The sequence below is a fragment of the Callithrix jacchus genome, chromosome 1 (genome assembly GCF_049354715.1).
Source record: "Callithrix jacchus isolate 240 chromosome 1, calJac240_pri, whole genome shotgun sequence".
In the NCBI taxonomy this organism is placed as follows: domain Eukaryota; kingdom Metazoa; phylum Chordata; class Mammalia; order Primates; family Cebidae; genus Callithrix; species Callithrix jacchus.
In genome coordinates, this window is record NC_133502.1 from 169,241,280 (window position 1) to 169,259,847 (window position 18,568).

Here is an 18,568-nt window from a genome sequence, read left to right on the forward strand (position 1 = left end):
GCCACTGAGCCCGGCCCGATATATTCTCTAGTCTTAAGGAGCTCAATCCAATGAAAGATATAGAAAAAAAAAAAGGCAACTGTAATCCAAATAAATAAATGCTATAGGCTAAGGCCAGAAACTATAGGAGCTTAAAAAAGAACAGAGAGTACAGAGAAGGCTTCCTAGAAGGGTAACATCTAAACTAAATTTTAAGAAAAAGTAGGAGTTATCTAGAAGAAATGTGTTCCACGTACAGGGAGTAGCAATAGCAGTGCATGAAAAGGCAGAGAGGAATGAGACACAGTGTTATACTTTCAAGGAATAAGTAGCTTGGTATGATTGGGGTCAGAATGGAAGACAGGTGGTAAGAAGGTAAAAGGGTAAGGTTAAGGACAAGAACTGAAACTGAAAAGGTGCACAGAAGCCAGATTCTAACCAGTATTTTATATCATGCTTGGAATTTAGACTTTTTCCAGAAAACCAATGGCAAGCCACAAAGTGGTCTTAAATAAAGAAGTAAAATGATGAGATCTGACTTCTAGAAATCACTCCACACCAGTGTTAGGGAAAAAATTTTCAATTACAGTTAATGGTGAGAGCTGATGATAGAGTAAATCAGGGGAGCAGCAGTGGGGATGGAGAGAAGAGGGAAGCGCTATGAAAAAGAACCTGGTGACTACTACTGGTAGATACAGAAGATATTTCAAGAACAATTTTCTTGTCTCTTAATAGACATTACAAATAAATGGGCTAATATATTGTTAATAGTAGCATACAATTCAACTGGTACAACCTTTCGGGAAGGTAACTACATAATACAAATGAAAAGCCTTAAAAATGAACAGACCTTGCCAGGCGTGGTGGCTCAATCCTGTAATCCCAGCACTTTGGGAGGCCAAGGTGGACAGATCACAAGGTCAGGAGATCGAGACCACCCTGGCCAACCTGGTGAAACCTCATCTCTACTAAAAATACAAAAAAATTAGCTGGGCGTGGTGGCGTATGTCTATAGTCCCAGCTACTAGGAAGGCTGAGGCAGGAGAATTGCTTGAACCCAGGAGGTGGAGACTGCAGTGAGCCAAGATTGTGCCTCTGCACTACAGCCAGGGTGACAGTGTGAGACTCTGTCTCAAAAAAAAAAAAAAAGAACATACCCTTTTAATTTAAGATTCCACTTTGCATAACTGAACCTAAGGTAGTATTAAGAATGTTTTTACACCCAAGATAATTGAAAACATGTATTTTCATAAAAACTTGTACACAAATGTTCACAGCAGTGGAAACAACCCAAATGCCCACCAAGTGATGAATGGATAAATGTGTTATGTGCAGACAATGTCAAAAAAAGCAAGGAAGTAATGATATATATTACAACATGAATAAACCTTTTAAGTATTATGCTAAGTTAAATAAGCCAGAACCAAAAGGCTTCCTTTTGAGAATGATTCTATTTATATCAAATGTCCAGAATAGACAAATCCATACAGAAAATAGATTCCTGGTTGCCAGAGGCTGGGGGAAAGGGGAAGAGGAGGAATGGGGATACATGAGTACGGTTTTCTTTCTCTTTAAAAAAACATGATCGTAGGTCAAATTTACCATTTTAACCATTCTTAAATGTACAGTTCTGTGGCAATAAGTATATTCACTTTGTTGTCCAGCCATCACCATCATCCATCTCCAGAATGTTTTCATCTTCCCAACCAGAAACTCTGCACCCACCGAACACTTCCTATTCTCCCCTCCCAAGCTCCTGGCAACCACCATTTGTCCTTTTGTGTCTGGTTTACTTCATTTAGTATAATGTCTTCAAAGTTCACCTGTCAGAATTTCCTTTCTTTTTAAGGCAATATGTACAATATCCCATTGTATATGTATATACCCCATTTTGTTTATCCATTCATCTCTTCATAGACACTTTGGTTCCACACTTGGGTTGCGTTGCTTCTGTGCCTTTTACAATTTTAGCCAATCTAATAGTGTGCAGTAGAATCTTACTGTAATTTTAATTTGCATTTCCCTGCTGATTAATATTGAATATCTTTTTACATGCATATTTACCATCTGTACTTCTTGTTCAAATCTTTTGCCCACGTTTAAATTGGGTTATTTCTTTTCTTGCTATTTAGTTTTGAAAGCTCCTTACATATTCTGAATACAAGTCCTTAATCAGATATATTCTTCACAAAGATTTTTCTTCATTTGTGACTTTTCATTCTCTTAACTGTATGTGACCTTTAAAGAACAGGATGTTTAATTTTGATGAATTCTACTTTCTATCACTTTGTTCTTTTTTTTTAAGACAGGATCTCTGTCACTCAGGCTGGAGTGTAATGGAGCAATCACAGCTCACTGTAGCCTCCACCTCAGCCTCCTGAGTATCTGGGACCACAGGCATGAGCCACCATGCCCAGCTCAATTTGTTCTTGTATGGATCATGCTTTTGGTGTCATATTAAAGAAGTCTTTTAACTAAAGGTCATAAATTCTTTTCCCTATGTTTTCTTCTAGAAGTTTTGTAGTGCTAGGCTTTATATTTTAGGTCTATGATCCATTCTCATACACTGCTGGTAGAAAGGTAAAATAGTGTAACCACTTTGGAAAACAGTTTGGTAATTGCTTAAAAAGTATACACCTACCACACCATCTAGCCATTCCACCCCTAGCTATTTACTCAAGAGAAAAGAAAGGATATATTTATGTAAAGACTTGTACATGAATGTTCACAGCAATGTTATTTATAATATCTCCAAACAGAAAACAATTCAAATCTCAAATGTTCACCAACAGGGGAATGGATAAACAAATTGTAGTACATTCATACAATGGACTACTACTCAACAATAAAAAGAAATGAACTATTGATTCATGCCACACAGATAAATCTCAAAATAACTATGCTGTGTAAAGGAAACAAAACAAAAGAATACATAATGTGTGACTCCATTTAAATGATCCCTTCCTCCCATGTTTGGCCAAAATAAGGGGCAAGTTCATCTTTAGAGATAGAAAGCAGATCAGTGGTTGCCTGGTTGAAACAGGGAGAGATTAGCAAGGGGTGTGAGGGAGCTTCTGGGAGTGAAAGATATATTTGCTATCTTGATTGTGGTGATGGCTTCACGGGTGTATATGTATGTCAAAACTTGCCAACTTGTAAATTTTATTAAGTGCAGTTCATTGTATACAAATTATATCCTTAAAAAGCTGTTAAAAAATAGTGGTATGTTAAACTGTACAGTGCACAAGTTTTAGGTCCTATGTGACCCTTCTGTGCTAACAAGCCAAAGAGTTAATGCTTAAAATTAGTCTTGTTTGATTTTCATATTCTAAAGCAGTAATCTTAGAACTTAAACTCTCTCAAAAAAAAACTGTCAAGATTTTAATTTACATCTACAAGATCAGACTGTGAACCAATACGCAGCAACCTATGTGGTTTAGTCAGGATAACAGCAATATATCTGGAGACTGCCAGATACTGTCCAGAGAATTATTCCCACAAATTGCAATTGGTATCTACTATGTATCCAGTTCCGAATTACTCTGTCTTTAAATTTCCATTATAATCGTTCCCTAAAGCACTGCTCCTTCATTTAGCAAACTATCTTCCCATGGACCTTTGTCCTCAAACTCTCCCTCACTTCAGTTCCTACTGCTTCTGTTATCAACTTGTGGTAAGACCTTTGAAAGTCTCTTCATCTCTAGAATGAAGAGGTTGGACTAGGTGGTCACTCTAAACTCTGTGAGTCTCATCTTTGTGTATATACTGCATTGCGTGCTGGGCCCTAAGAGGGATGCAGAGATGAACAAAATGCAGTCACTGCCTTCGAAGAATTTACAAACTAGAAATAGACACACAGAGAACTATAACATAGGTAATAGTGTCAAGTATCATTTACAGAAATAACAATAATGTCCTTTAGCAGATTTGAGGAGCAGTCATTTGCAACTGGAATAATTGAGAAAAATATTTTGGAGGGGATGGCTCTTTAGTGGGCCTATAAGGATGGACAGGATAGACAGCGAAGTATTTCAGTTAGAAGGGTGGTATGAGTAAAGTTAGGAAAGTGCAAGTCACACTTCAGAAAAAATAAGGGTGCCACATGGTAGCTGGAGCAGATGAAAAGTGGAGTGGAGGAAAAAGGTGACATGGGAAAAGTAGGATGGAAATATACTGTAAAGGGCCCAAATGGCACTCTAAAACCTCACTATAGGCAATGAGAAACCATGGAAAAGGTTAGCACCAACTGACCTGAGATGTATGCTCACTAGGGTTACAGGGTGGGAAGGACTTGCTAGAAAAGGAATTTCAGAGGTAATGAGAAGTGAGATTAATACTACAGACCTAGCAAGAGGGAAAAAAATGAGGGCTTGGATTAAAGAGGGGACAAATAAGATATTTCATAGACAGACTTGAGAAATGTTAACTGATAAGACTTGATGATTGGCGAACACTTACAAAAAAGGAAGGAATCTCAGAAGGTCATAGCCAAGAAAGCCCTGATAGCCAGTGTTAACTCTCTGGTTCATAATCTTTTCAAGTAGTAAGGTCATTTTAAAGTCTTTGGATCACAAACATTTCAAAACTCTTTTAAATGATTAAATTATCAAATACGAAATGGGGTTTTTCTCCTTTTTTTCACCCAGAATCCAGCTAAGACAGAATTATAAAATGTTTTTCTTTCTTTTTTTTTTTTTTTTTTTAAAGACAGTCTCTGCTGGGCACAGTAGCTCATGCCTGTAATCCCAGCACTTTGGGAGGCCAAAGCAGGAGGATCACTTGAGGTCAGGAGTTCGAAATCAGTCTTGGCCAACATGGTAAAACCCTGTCTCTACTAAAAAATTAGCCAGGTGTGGTGGTGGTCCAGCTACTATAGTCCCAGCTACTTGGGAAGCTGAGTGAGGCAGGAGAATCACTTGAACCTGGGAGGCAGAGGTTGCAGTGAGCTTAGATCCCACCATTGTACTCCAGCCTGGGCTACAAAGCACGAATCCACCCCCCCCCCCCAAAAAAACAGACAGGCGGGGCCTCACTCTGTCACCCAGGCTGGAGTGCAGTGGGCAATCTCTGCTCACTGCAACCTCCACCTCCTGGGTTCAAGCGATCCTCCATCCGCCCGCCTCAGTCCTCAAAGTAGCGGGACTACAGGCAACGTCCAATTAATTGTTTGCCTTGTTTTGTAGAGACAGGTTTTCACTGTGTTGCTCAAGCTGGTCTTGAACTCCTGAGCTCAAGCTCAGCCTCTGCCTCCCAAAGTGTTAGGATTACAAGCGTGAGCCACTGCTCCCGCTCTACAAAGTTTTTTTTTTTTGAAGCAGAGTTTCACTCTTGTTGCCCTGGCTGGAGTGCAATGGCACGATCTCGGCTCACCCCAACCTCTGCCTCCTGGGTTCAAGCGATTCTCCTGCCTCAGCCTCCCTAGTAGCTGGGATTACAGGCCTGCACCACCACACCCAACTAATTTTGTATTTTTAGTAGAGACAGGGTTTCTCCGTGTTGGTCAGACTGGTCTCCCGACCTCAGGTGATCCACCCTCCTCGGCCTCCCAAAGTGCTGGGATTACAGGCGTGAGCCTTCGCGCCCGGCTACAAAGTGTTTTTTAATCAAACACTACTGATGTGTAAAATATCAAAAGTAAAAATTGTCCTACTATTTTCAGCCCCATTTCCTTATCAATAGTTTCTGGTGTACCTTTGCAGATATTTCCAGTGTTATATATAAGTTATAGAAGGCTGTGGGGGTTGGGAGGATTGTAATCATTTTTTAAAATTACAGATTAAAATTACAGATTCATAAATCCTGCAATTTTCTTTTTCATTCAACAACAGAGGTCTTTTCATGTCCACATACATATACATACATCTACCTCAGTATCTTAAATAACTGCACAGTGTTACAGAGTAATAGTGCATAATTTGGACTCCTCTGTTAACGGATATTTAGATTGTTTCCAGTGTTTTGGTGTCACATATGATATGCTATAAATATTCTTTCTGTGTCCTGATGAAAATCAGAGTGCCTTGATTGCTCTCTGACCTAGCCAGCTGCATATTTCCCTAGCACGCTTGACCATAAACCTGGGCCTTGAACATTCCCAGGCCTGATAAAGTTACCTAGGTTGTTGCCCAAAACACTCAAAGAGACTGACCTCAACCCTGAGCCAAATTCCTTTAAACTCTCATCTGAACTGACCCTGACCCCCTTCGCGGCGGACATACCCAGGAACACCTCTTTTCTCCCAGTGTCCGTCTCGGCAATTTCTGCAGCCCTCTGCAAGTTTCCCCCTAAACGCTTTTGGACTGATCGCCTTGGTATTCAGTGATTCTTTCTCGGGCATCTCAACCAGCCACATCTTGAAGCACTCCCTTGTGGAAACTCCCCTGCCGCTGCTTTTGGAGCAATTTCAGCCTCGGGTTCGAAAGGACAAAATAACTACATATTTTGTGCGCGTATATCTATATTAAATTTTCGTAACAAGAATGACTGGATGAAAAGGCATGTGAATTTAAAATGCTGACGGTTCTTGCCACATTGCCAGGACAGGATCCTTTTGGAAGAGGAAACAAATCAAGAACCTGTACAAAAGGATGTGGAATGCTCCTTTTAAGTGGACAACTTTGCTTTCCTCCTTTAATTCCTGTATCAAGAAAACGGGAGAAAACTGACCCTGGGCACTCTCAGGCTGAACATGAACACCGTCTCTTGCCTCAGAACCCAGGATCCTTCCTTCTTTGCAAATATTGGTTACTTTCCACCTCCCCTGTGACTGGGAAAAGGGCTGTTCTTGCCTCCAACCACTTTCCTGTCCGTATTTAGGGGTGCCTCTCTCCTCGGCTCAAGCCCCCGGGGTCCTCTCACCTATGGTTCTCGTTGAGCAGAGAGAAAAGCGGGCCGAGGCGCAGCTCCGCCGCTTGCTCGCGAAGCTCATTGAGCGGCACGGCCTGCAGCACGGAGTGAAGCGCGCGCAGCTCCTCCAGCGGCGCTTCCAGCCTCGCCACCTCCCTCAGCAGCGCCAAAGCCTGCGCCGCCATCTTACCCCCCAACGCAGGGGCTGGCCCGACAGCCTAGTTCCCGGGTCGCTTCCCTGAGCCTCGCGAGATCTGCTGATCACAGCCTCCCTGGCTGCCAAGCATCGCGATAAGTGTCCGTTAGGGCCTTGTCAACTGTAGCCAGTGGCTGCGGCTTCCTCAGTCTGGGGTCATCTGGGGTTGCTGCTCAGTGGATTGCGGAGGCCAGTTTTCCAGTCGGCTTAAGTGTTTACCGCGGAGGGCAAAGCCCTGTCCTGGCCAGCGCAGCGGCGAGTATGGGGACTCACCGGAAGGTAAACGGCCTCATCGGCGGCCTCGCGGCAACGGCGATCGCAGCCGTTATGGAGGCCACTGCGGCTACGGCCGCAGCTGAGGCCGCCCCAAGCGGAGCGGAGGCCTGGAGGGGAAGCTTGATCCTGGGCCAGACACCTGTCAAGAGGAAGTGGAGCGTTATGCTTCTGGAAGACCGGATGAATATTCTCCAGGAATCCGACGAAGGCGTGAGTAATAGGGACGTGTGCTTCCTTATTGGTGTTGATCAGTCCACCAAGGAGAAGCAGCTGGGCGCGGTGGCTGTGCCTGTAATCCCAGCGCTTTGGGAGGTTGCGGCGGGAGGATCTCTTGAGCCCAGAAGTTCGAGACCAGCCTGGGCAACATAGTGAGAGCTCCGTCTCTACCAAAAAAAAAAAAAAAAAAAAAAAAAAGGAAATATTAGTGTGGTGTGGTGGCACGCACCTGTAGTTCCAGCTACTCGGGAGGCTGAAGCGGGAGGCTCGCTTGAGCCTGGGATGTCGAGGCTGCAGTGAGCTGTGATTGTGTCACTGCACTCCAACCTGGGTGACAGAGCAAGACCCTGCTACCCACCTCCCCCAGAAAACCAAGAAAGACCAACGTGGAGAGTTGATCGCCCATCTGCTCCAAGCTGCTGTGTATAATGTAAACATAATGTAAACATCGTGAAGATGGAGACCCAGTTAACCTTTTAGGTGGAGGGCCAGATGATAGAGGGCGACATCTGACCCGGAAGGCATTCTGCAACCAGGCCTAACACATCTACAGGGAACCAGTGGGAAACATCTGGGGAGGACAACCCAAATAAGTATCTTGCGAGCAAGGGATGGCTTGAGAACTTTAAAAATCGCTGCTGTTTTGCAACATATGAAGTTGATGGGGGAAGAAGGACCCTTAAATGCCGAGTGGGCGCTGAGTATTCCAAGCAACTGGAGAGAGGTTGTGTGCCTCAACAGGTTTTCAACACCAAGGAGATGACCCATCTTTCGAAGTGCATGCCTTCCTACTTTTGGGGAAAAAAACAAAAATCTGGAAAGCTTAGAGGAAGCTAAGGACAGGATTTCCCTCATTTTTTGTGGCAGTGCCTCAGGTGACAACGATAAACCACTGCTGCTTTACAAAGGCTCTAATCCCCTACTTGTCTTTTGGAAACAGATAAACACCTTCCTGTTTTCTTGTGATCACACCCAGAATCACCACGGCCACTTTTTGGATTGGTTTCGTTATTGTTCAAGTCCGAAGTCATTTAAGAGAAATAAAATCTGGAAATCAGAATGTTGCTAGTTGTGGACAGAGGTCCCAATCACCCAGCCTCATTATTCTTTGTTCTTTCTAATGTTGATGTTGTGTTTATCCCTCAGGGAGCCCCTAGCTTTCTTCAGCCCTTGGGTCAGGGTATAACTGAAGCATTTGGGAGGTATTACACCAAGCATATTTTTGACTGCTTTGCTGACTGTATTGAAAAATCCCTCACCTTACTCTGAAAGAAACATGACAACAGTACAATATTGCTGATGCTTTAGTATTGATAAAAGAGGTGATGAGTAATATAAAATTAGCCACTCTTAAGCTTGCTGGAAAGTTCAGGAGGATGTGTGAATGATTATGCATGTTTCCCTAGAGCTAATGAACTTAAAAAAATCTTAGTGTCTGCAAAACAGATGAGTTTAAGATTCAGTGATATCAGGGAAAGTAAAATTAATGAGCTACTCAAGTTTCATTGTTTGGTCATAACTGAGAGTCTATGTCCATAGGAAAAAGTATTTGCAGACAGAAGAAATTGAATGCTGTCTGATGCCAGACGGCAGACCTCACTGATGCTATAATTGATATGGATCTTTTCCTCGATGGAAGCTTGGCTTTTTTTTTTTTTTTTTTTTTTAGACAGAGTTTCGCTCTTGTTACCCAGGCTGGAGTGCAATGGCGCGATCTCAGCTCACCGCAACCTCCGCCTCCTGGGTTCAGGCAATTCTCCTGCCTTAGCCTTCTGAGTAGCTGGGATTACAGGCACGCACCACCATGCCCAGCTAATTTTTTGTGTTTTTAGTAGAGACGGGGTCTCACCATGTTGACCGGGGTGGTCTCGATCTCTTGACCTCGTGATCCACCTGCCTCGGCCTCCCAAAGTGCTGGGATTACAGGCGTGAAATAAATTGCTTATAAAGAGATGTAAAAGAACCTTCAAAATAAAGCAAAGGACTTGAAGAAAGAGAGGGAAGACGTGATGAAAAGGATGTCATTTAGGTGAAGGTGATGGATACAGAATCTGAGTCTGAGGGGAAATCTGACTCTGAATCAGGATCCGATAAGGAGCAGGAGGATGGAGGATGAGAAGCTGTCAGAAGAAACACCTGGAACCTCCAGCATGGCACTGAGTCATGATATGTCTGAAGAAACTGTCCAAGCCATTAATGCAAAATTGAACCTTTGGAATGTAACCTTGGAAGTGAATCTGGAGAGAGTATAAGTACCTGAATTGAAGGACAAAGAGGTTCCAGAGGCCATCCTTCCCTTGTTACCCCAACATCATTTTCATAACTACCATCGTCCTTTTTTCATCACCGGCCACACATCTGTATCATTTAGTCATTCAACAAACATTGAGCTTAAACTCTGCAGGGCTCTGAGCTAAACTTGCGGACATTGGCTCAGGAAATCATCTCAGAATCTGAGGTAAATGGTCATTAACAGTTCCATTCTTATTAATATAATAGGTATAAAAGGTCATGGTCTTGATTTTAGTGACTTAAAATATAAAGGTTTTTCTTAGGACCACTCAGCCTCATTTTATCTAACCACATTTCTTCTATAGGTAGTAAGTTCCTCAATCACAAATGGCGGTTTTCTGAGTTTACCTTGGTAGTTGACAAGAGGCTACTTGCTCTTGAATGACATGGTCTTACATTTTATAAGCACTCTTTTTTTTTTTTAGATGGAGTCTCACTCTGTTGCCCAGGCTGGGGTGCATGGTGTGATCTCAGCTTACTGCAACCTCCGCCTCCTGAGTTCAAGCGATTCTCCTATCTCAGCCTCTTGAATAGCTGGAATTACAGGCATGCGCCATCACACCTGGCTAATTTTTGTCTTTTAGTAGAGATGGGGTTTTACCATGTTGGCTAGGCTGGTCTTGAACTCCTGACCTCAAGTGATCTGCCCACCTCACCCTCCCAAAGTGCTGGGATTATAGGCATGAGCCAGCGTGCCTGGCCATATTTTATAAGCACTCTTAACATTAATCTCTGTTAATTCTCACTTCAGACCTATGAAGGGGATATTAGACCTTCGTTTATGAGAAAAATCTCCCCTGAAAGCACACAGAAATTAAGTGACTTCCTTGAGTCTGCACAACTAACAATACAAATGAAAAGAATACGTCTACAACTGATTAACTATGGTATTTTGTCAGACACTTTGCTGAGAAGTGTGTTAGGCCTTTAAGAATTTATAATCCCAGGGAATGAAACAGATAGGTAAACAGGTAATTACAATAAATGCAGGGACTGTCAGCTGGCAATCTGCAAGGCAGATTTGATTAACAGATGTGTTTTGTTTGGTCTGTCTAGTTGAAAACAATTTTGAACTGGCTTCCACCATTTTGCCCTCTCTGTTTTAAGGTACTATTTACATACGATAAAATCTGCCAACTTAAATGTACTGCTTATTGAATTTTTAAAACACTTGTGTTATTCCCGCCACAACTAAAACATAGAACAATTCTCTTAAACAGTGTACTTACACTTCTCTGCTCTCTATCCCCATCCCCAGAATTGTCATCATTTTTAAAAGGAGGATACTTCACATTAAAAATCTGGATTAAAAATTTGTTAATTCTGACAACAGTGGAACTTGTGTTCAGAAGGGCAACAGTCAATCATTAGCTTGCTGCTTTTCTTATTTGTTAGTGCTCCCCATAGTTTGTCACATGCTACCACAAAAGAGTGTGCAGGCCAGGTGTGGTGGCTCACAGCTGTAATCCCAGCTTTGTGGGAGGTGGAAGTGGGTGGATCATAAGGTTAGGAGTTTGAGACCAGCCTGGCCAATATGGTGAAATCCCATCTCTATTAAAAATACAGAAATTACCTAGGTGTGGTGGCACACACCTGTAGTTCCAGCTACTTGGGAGGCTGGGGTAGGAGAATTGCTTGAACCGGGGAGCTGGAGGTTGCAGTGAGCTGAGATTGTGCCACTGCACTCCAGCCTGGGCGACTGAGCAAGACTCCATCTCAAAAAAAATGTGTGCAAAGTGCCTTACGGGCAGGGGACTGTGGGAGAATCTTTGGGATGGCCAGGAAAGAGTTCACTAAGGAGACAGGTAGGGAACAAGAGTGTTCTAAGCCAAGGAGAATTAGAAGGGAGATTCTGGGAGGAAGGACCCAGAGAGGCAGCCATGTGCGTGCTTCTCTTGTTTTGTTGGTGGGTTGGGCTGCTCTAAAGTGGAAGAATTTTGTATATGTGTGTTAGTGTTTGTGTGCTGTAGATTCTGAAGGTTTTGTGTTCTAAGAGTTTATGTCTTTGTATTTGGATATCTTCGGGGATTTTATGTTTTTTTTTAATTGTTTGAATGGAAAGTGAAATAGTGTATTTTTGCAGGTGTTGTAGGTCTGGTATGGTGCTTGCGTTGTTTCAAGGGTGAAGGGTGTCCAGTGGAAATTCTTCCCTCTCTTTGCTGCTTCCTCCACTGTCTCTCTCCTGGTCTCCTTCTGGCAAGCTTGGCAGACTGGGCCAGGGAGGAGCCGGGGTAGGTGGTGGGAGAGAGGTCAGTTTAGGCCCTCAGTGCCCTCCCACTAGCACCTTTGTCAATGGCTGCGATTCACTACCATGGTGTGGCTATGTTACCTGTGATGCTATAGACAGTCTGGGCTCATGGTGTCCTCTGCCAAGCTGCCCACGGCTCTCTGTCCTCATGTGCCTCCTGGTGAGTGCCCTGTGCCAGCACACTACAGACTTCTTCATCCCTAAACTCCCAGCCTCAGGACTGAGGGGAAGGGAAGGAAGGGAGAAGGCAGACAAATTTCTCTTTAAGGCTCCTGGGGATTTGCGCTGGAGGCAGCCAGGTAAGGGCAGTGAACAGTTTGGTTTCTGGAAGCACCACTTGGTGTCCTGCAGATTGTGGAGTGTTTTTCTAGGTTTACTGGGAAACTGTCACTCCCGGCATCTTGGGGAGGAGTGACTGGGCTGTGTCTTGCTTGATGGAGGAGGGGAAGAGGTATCTGCTGGTGAATTCTCATCCAGGCATCACATAATAGGTCTATTGTAGTTACCATCTCATTTTTCTGTAATTTTCTTAGGGCTTTTTCTCATCTTGGAAATATCTCAAAGTGTTAAGGTTGGAAGTGACTACAGAGTAACTCCAGGTGGTGGAGGGGGTAGAAAGAACTGTAGGCGAGGATCAGAAGCCCAGGGTTCTAGCTCAGCTTTGCTGCTCACCTTTTGGGTGATTTCTTCCCTTCTTTGGCCTTTATTTCCTCATCTGTAAAAATTGGCACAAACCAGTGGACCTTAGCTTTTTGGGGATCTTAGGTCTCCCTGAGTAGTTTTGTAGAAGTTGTGGATTTGCATCTGAAGAAAATGTACAGATAAACTGAAAGTTGCATTCAATTTCAGGGGATTTTAGATTACTTAAAACTAGGGTGTTAAGTTTGTTTACAAGGCTGCATTTTCTTCAGTACTGCACATAGTACCTGGTACATGTACAAATGAATGCAGGTGAAATTACTTCCTAAAACATCAGTAGGTGTAATAGTTTATCATTCATAATAATCTCCACAGGATGATGGCAGGTCAGTGGATGCCAGTTGATATTACCTCTAATAGCAGTTTTGTGCAGTAAAAATGGATTCCAAGACATCCAGACTTGTCCTTATCCTGGCTTCACCAATTAAAGCTATGTGATATTGAGCAAGTTTCTTGATTTCTGGGCCTCTATTTTTTTCTTCATCTATGAAATGCCGGGGGAAACATATAGATATGAAAACGGTCTAAACACTAAAGCTCAATGCAGATCTCAGGAATTAATCTGTGGAAGGGGATGGGGATTAAAAATGACCCTAGGCTTGTTTCCAATCTGCTTGAGCTGGGAGGCATTGAATTGGTGATGTCACTGATCCGTGCTTTTATTTTTCCCTCATGTAGATCCTGGCAGCTTCTTTTCTGACACACCCCAAACTCATGCTCAAGGCCCTTATCGTGCAGCTCCACTCACCTGTGACCTGCAGCTATGTCTTTGGCACTCACTGCATCATCTTTGTCAACTGTTCCTATGAGAAAATTGCCAGAGACATTGTCAGGTATGGTGAAAGGGCTTAGGTGTGGCCCCAGGAGGCTCAAGAAGCTACAGGATACTCCAGAGGGGCCACTATTGTGCCCCTCTCTTGCTTCTGACAACCCTGTTCATCCAATGATGAACTGTGATTTATTAAGCATGTTATGGGAACTTTAAAATACCTCATTCAGCAGAATGGAGGCAGAGGATTATAATCCCCATTTGACAGATGGGACACTGAGGCTCAAGTCCTCATGTTTCTTCAGTCTGGAAAGTGAAGAGAACTTGCACTGTTTGACAAGGGCCAGGTGAAAGAAACGGGAGAGAAGGAGAGATTCCTGTAGACCTGGGTTGTCAGGGAAGATCACTTGGAAAAGGTCAGTGGTTGAATTGGGCCTTCAGGGATCGAGAGGCTTTTTTTTTTTTGGAAGCAAGAATAGAGAGGCTTTTGACTGATCAGCAGGAGTAGGTGGAATCTTCCAGGTGGGCAAGAAAATACAGAGATATTGGGGGAGGGGAGTTTGTTTTGGGAAGTGATGTACATGGCACAATAAAAATAGTTGGCATTTAATGAAGGCATACAGTGCCACCTGGTGTACTGGGTAAGTCCTTGTGTACCTTGTATTAGTTAATACCCAGCAGTCCAGTCATGTAGGGCCTTTTTGTTATTTGTTGTTTTACAGGAGCCTTAAAGGAAACTAAGTGACTTGTCCATAGTCAGACAGTTAGTAGGGGCAACCTTAGAATTTGAGCCCATGTCTATGAGACTCTAAAGCTATCTGGCCTAACTGATCACTTGTTGACAGATGGGGAACATAAGCTGGAGAGTGACAGGCCATGGGCCTGGATAGGTGGGCTGCAGCAGGTTGCAGAGGGCCTCCAGTGAGGCTGGCCAGTTGGGTTTTATAACGTGAGTTGATTCTAATCATAGTCGCTCACATGGCTTTGCTTTCTCTCCAAAGGCTGTACATCCTTTTGAAATCTCAGCCGTCTTTAGTCTCCCAGTAGATCAAGGAGATGTGTACTATTTAAAGTGGCTTGAGGAAGGCATGGAAGAGGGCTGAGTGGGCGAAGCTTTTTGTGCATGCTGCTAGCTGCCTCCAGCCTTCATCAGCTGCACTCTAGGGAAGAGGAGGCCTTCTTCTACCTCCCAGCATCTCTGGATTCCATGTTCCTGTCAGTGCAGAGGAGCTAAATGGCCTGTGGAGGCTGAAGGTCTGAGGCTCCTGAAGCTGGAAGAAAAGGCTGAGCCAGTCAGGCCAAGCAAGAACCCAGTGAAACTTGTCTCTGAGTGCTTCACGGTTAAGGGGGATCAGGGATATGAGGGCACGAGGATGGTTGTGTGGAGACTGAGGGCAAGAGGCAGTGAGGGTGAGATTTGTCATCTTCTGGAGTCACTAGGCCTACCTGAAGTGCCTAGGATGTAATTGATCTGCTGCTGCTTATGGGGAGGAGTGGCCCCAGTGACCTTGTTCACCTGGAAGGGTGTGGGATGAATGCCTCCTCCTAGGGGGACTGGCAAATGCTTTATCAAAAGGATAAATTGCTCATGGTGCAATTTCATGGATCAGCAGGATTATTTCTCCTTGCCAAAGAAGCTTTTGTTGCTTCTGAATTCTGACAATGTGGGACTAGGAATGGGCTCCATGAGCTTTTGTATAATTCAGGGAATATTAGGACTTTGGCACAGCCTCATGGGTTGGGAGTAAGTCTTGGCTGTTCCCTGGCCTGAATGACAGACATCAGGTCATTCTGGTGCTTTGTCAGTGAAGATATAGATTCTGAGCCCACCAAACTAAGCTTTTCCCTTGAGCAGACAAGCAGCCCCAGGAATCAGACCCGTGTCTTTCAGGTTTGCTTCACAGAGCCCCAGAGGTTGACAAAAGGTACCTTGGAGGCTCCCTGCATGGGGATTTTTTAAAAAGCTTTGTTAAAGGTTTGTAAACCACCCCTCTGAGCCAGTTTTCATTTTATAGATTACTCAGGAAACTGAACTGCATGGAGGCCCAGAAAGAGGGTGGTGCAACCTGGGCTGCTCATCCTGTTTCATGCTCTCTTGTACCTGCTCCATGGGTTTGTGGTGGAAGAGGGCAGGGAAGGCAGTGGCCTGCTGAGCCCCATGGACTAAGAAGAAGAGAGATTTGCCCCAGAAACCCCTCTGAATCTGTCATCAGGTAACTCCATTCTGTGGAGACCATGGGCAGTTTGGGTGGGGGTCTACAGATAGCTGTTATATCCTGGGTCTCTCCTTGAGGGGAGGGTGTGCAGGAGGGCTAATGCCAGGCTGTAGTTCTGACAATTACTGTACTTCTTGGATCTTGGTGCTCCCAAATATCAAATGGAAGAGGATCTCTGAGAGTCCTTTGCAAAGATCTTGTAGGGTCTTTAGGCTGAGGCCCTTGGAAAGTTCCAGAGGGTTCCAATGGAGATTTTGAGGGACTGCCTTAGAAGAACAAAGAGAATGATAATGGTGATGTCCCTTGCTTTTTACAACAGATCATGATATATATGCAAATCTGTGTAAAGTAGACCCTACCTAAATGTCCTGGGGACCCAAGACATACTGCCTGTACTGCTTCCAGGAGAAAGTCCAATTTCTAGGTCTGGTTTTTATAACCTTGCTTCAGCTCACCTTTTCCGTCATCACCCCCTGCATCTCCTCTCCCACATAGGGAAATGGATGGCTCCACTATACTGTGTGGTGTTATTCCTGTGTTCCTGCTGTCCCCTCTGCCCAGAATGCCCTTCTGCATGAATGCTTGTGAAATGTTGCTGCTCCTTTGTATGGCCTGGCTTCCGTGATTGGGAGGAATCTTTTCTGTCGTGGTATTCTGTCATCTTTGTGCATCACAGTCAGCTTTATATTCCTAGGTTGTAAGCTGCTTGAGGATAGGGGCATGTCTGAATCTATTTAATCTCTTGCACCTGTTTGGCAAGTGGATATCTTAAGTATTCAATTAACTAAAGCTCTCTCTATAGCACATAGTCACTTTTGATTTATGGAATTAGGAAATTCAGCTTTTTTCCTTGAATATTCTTAAAGCAAGACTAATTCCAAAGGAGATTTTTCTGTCTGTGGCCTTGATTGGGTGGTTTTCTGTTATCAGAAAACTCCTGGTGGCCTTCCTCTTCCCTGGTGTCAAGTTGACTGTTGTAGGAAATGGGAGGGGAGAGGGCCATTTCTGCCAGGCATTGTCCTCGGTTCCTTAACATTAATCCTTATAATGCATTGCTATCCTCATTTTACAGATGAAACCTGAAATCAGAGAGCATGAAACACGTAAAGTATGTGGCAGAGCTAGGATGTGAACCCAACTCTGATTCTAAACCTAATGCTCTTACTTTCTCAGAGGTTCACTGAGTTCTTTGTAGGCCATAGATCCAGAGAAGCTGCTGCAGCCAACAGTAAAGTTATTAGTTCTTAAAACATCTATGTGGTAAGTTGGTCTGGCACTTAAAAATGTATTGTTTACAGTCTGGGCGCGGTGGCTCACGCCTATAATCCCGGCACTTTGGGAGGCCGAGGTGGGTGGATCATGAGGTCAAGAGATAGAGACCATCCTCGTCAACAAAGTGAAACCCCATCTCTACTAAAAATACAAAAATTAGCTGGGCATGGTGGTGTGCGCCTGTAGTCCCAGCTACTCTGGAGGCTGAGGCAGAAGAATTGCTTGAACCCAGAAGGCGGAGGTTAAGGTGAGCTGAGATCGTGCCATTGCACTCCAGTCTGGGTAACAACAGCGAAACTCCGTCTCAAAAAAAAAAAAAAAAAAAGTATTGTTTATTACTCACGACAGATCTTCAGTTCACCGATCTCTATGGTCTGCCTTTAACTCCAACTTATGTAGTTTGGCCACTATTACATACTATCATTCCCAGAATGATGCTGCAGAGGCTAGGGCTAGGACCCAGACCAGTGTTTCCATGTGGGAATTCCCTCCCAGTATTTCTTAGGAAATGTATGTTTTTTGAATCCATAATCCCTAGAAAAATCAGTTGAGGAAATGAGAAGTATTATAGTTATTCTGTGAATACTAACACCATTATAGAGACATTACTGGTTTGAAAGAATCCAGCTTCATCAAATATAACATACTGAGTTGAAGGCTACAAGAACAGAGACGGGAGCAAGCCGAGGGAAATGATCAGCATCTAATTAGCCTTACTTTTGGTTGCTGTGATGTCACTAAGTGTGTATGTCTGGCCCTATTGGCTGCTAATGGTGAGTTCTTCTTGCAAATAAAATGATTTGATAAACAACCTAGCATACTTGATATAAATCTTATGAATGGTGTTCCGAGAAATAAACTTCGGAAGCAAAATAAGTTAACAGTCTGGACACAATTGATTCTATATACTGTTTACCTTGCTCTAGGATATTCAATTGTTAAATTTATTTGAATGCTATCCAATATATGTTCCCTGGCATCTTCCTTTTAAATATTCTCTATAAGCCACAGTTCTTTGTAAGTACAAATAAACTTAATATGTCTACTTAGAAAATAAAGTTTTTCCAGATACCTATAATAATGAGGAAGAGTATAAAGAATGAAGTATTTTAAGAATAACTTACGATTTGGGGGATTTCTGAGAATTCTACTTCCTTGTCCCTAAATTCCAAAGATAAATGTTGTGAATTTGGAAATACTAGACTCCAGAGAAGCAGGCACTCTCTAGCCTGGGAGGCCCATTGATCTTAGGAGGGTCCATATAGCTGCTTACTGTAGACCTTACACCCAGGTCTTTTGACACCTGATGTCGTGCACTTTTCATTCCATTCATTTCAGTCCAGAGAATAGCTACCAACAACCCCCAACTCCCACTGGAGTTTTATTCTGAGGACAGATAAAAGGTTGAAGCCGAAGGAGTGGCAGAAAGAAGCAGGAGCCAGTGAATGAAGATGTTTAAGGGCAGATATTATTAATACCACTAAGCCCTTCATTCAGGATTACAGGCTACACTTTACCCCTGAAACTGTAGAATTCAATGGAATCCAAGGCCTTTACCT

General features: G+C 43.5%; 2 protein-coding genes across 7 annotated transcripts in view; one reads left to right on the forward strand and one right to left on the reverse strand.

Moving 5' to 3' along the window:
• The window catches only part of PSMD5 (proteasome 26S subunit, non-ATPase 5), a 36,776-nt gene extending 29,753 nt beyond the window's left edge, over positions 1-7,023 (reverse strand). For all 4 annotated transcript variants that reach the window (XR_013536253.1, XR_013536252.1, XM_078375395.1 and 1 more), the window contains exon 1: positions 6,838-7,023. Coding sequence is in view for 2 of the 4 variants with exons in the window: in XM_078375395.1 (XP_078231521.1) it covers positions 6,838-7,010 (173 nt within the window). In the remaining 2 variants the exon portion in view is untranslated. The remainder of the gene's footprint in view (positions 1-6,837) is intronic.
• Positions 7,024-7,126: 103 nt separating this feature from the next.
• On the forward strand, positions 7,127-17,165 carry LOC108593085 (uncharacterized). Of its 3 annotated transcripts, none has more exons than XR_013536258.1 (3): positions 7,127-9,971; positions 13,431-13,585; positions 15,537-17,165. XR_013536258.1 is itself a non-coding variant. In XM_017975842.5 (3 exons), exons 1-3 carry the CDS (start codon positions 7,283-7,285, stop codon positions 15,736-15,738), a joined length of 582 nt encoding a protein of 193 aa, XP_017831331.3. In that variant the 5' UTR covers positions 7,130-7,282; the 3' UTR covers positions 15,739-17,165. The 3 variants fall into 3 exon arrangements, 1 of the variants encoding a protein (XP_017831331.3); XM_017975842.5 differs by having other exon boundaries at positions 7,130-7,507; XR_001913447.4 differs by lacking the exon at positions 15,537-17,165 and having other exon boundaries at positions 13,431-14,163.
• Positions 17,166-18,568: the final 1,403 nt, after the last annotated feature.

Coding starts and splice junctions, on each gene's coding strand:
- LOC108593085 (XM_017975842.5), top strand. CDS start 7,283: ATGGGGACTCACCGGAAGGTAAACGGCCTCATCGGCGGCCTCGCGGCA. Junction 7,508..13,430: donor TCCAGGAATCCGACGAAGGC/GTGAGTAATAGG, acceptor TCCCTCATGTAG/ATCCTGGCAGCTTCTTTTCT. Junction 13,586..15,536: donor ATTGCCAGAGACATTGTCAG/GTATGGTGAAAG, acceptor TTCATTTTATAG/ATTACTCAGGAAACTGAACT.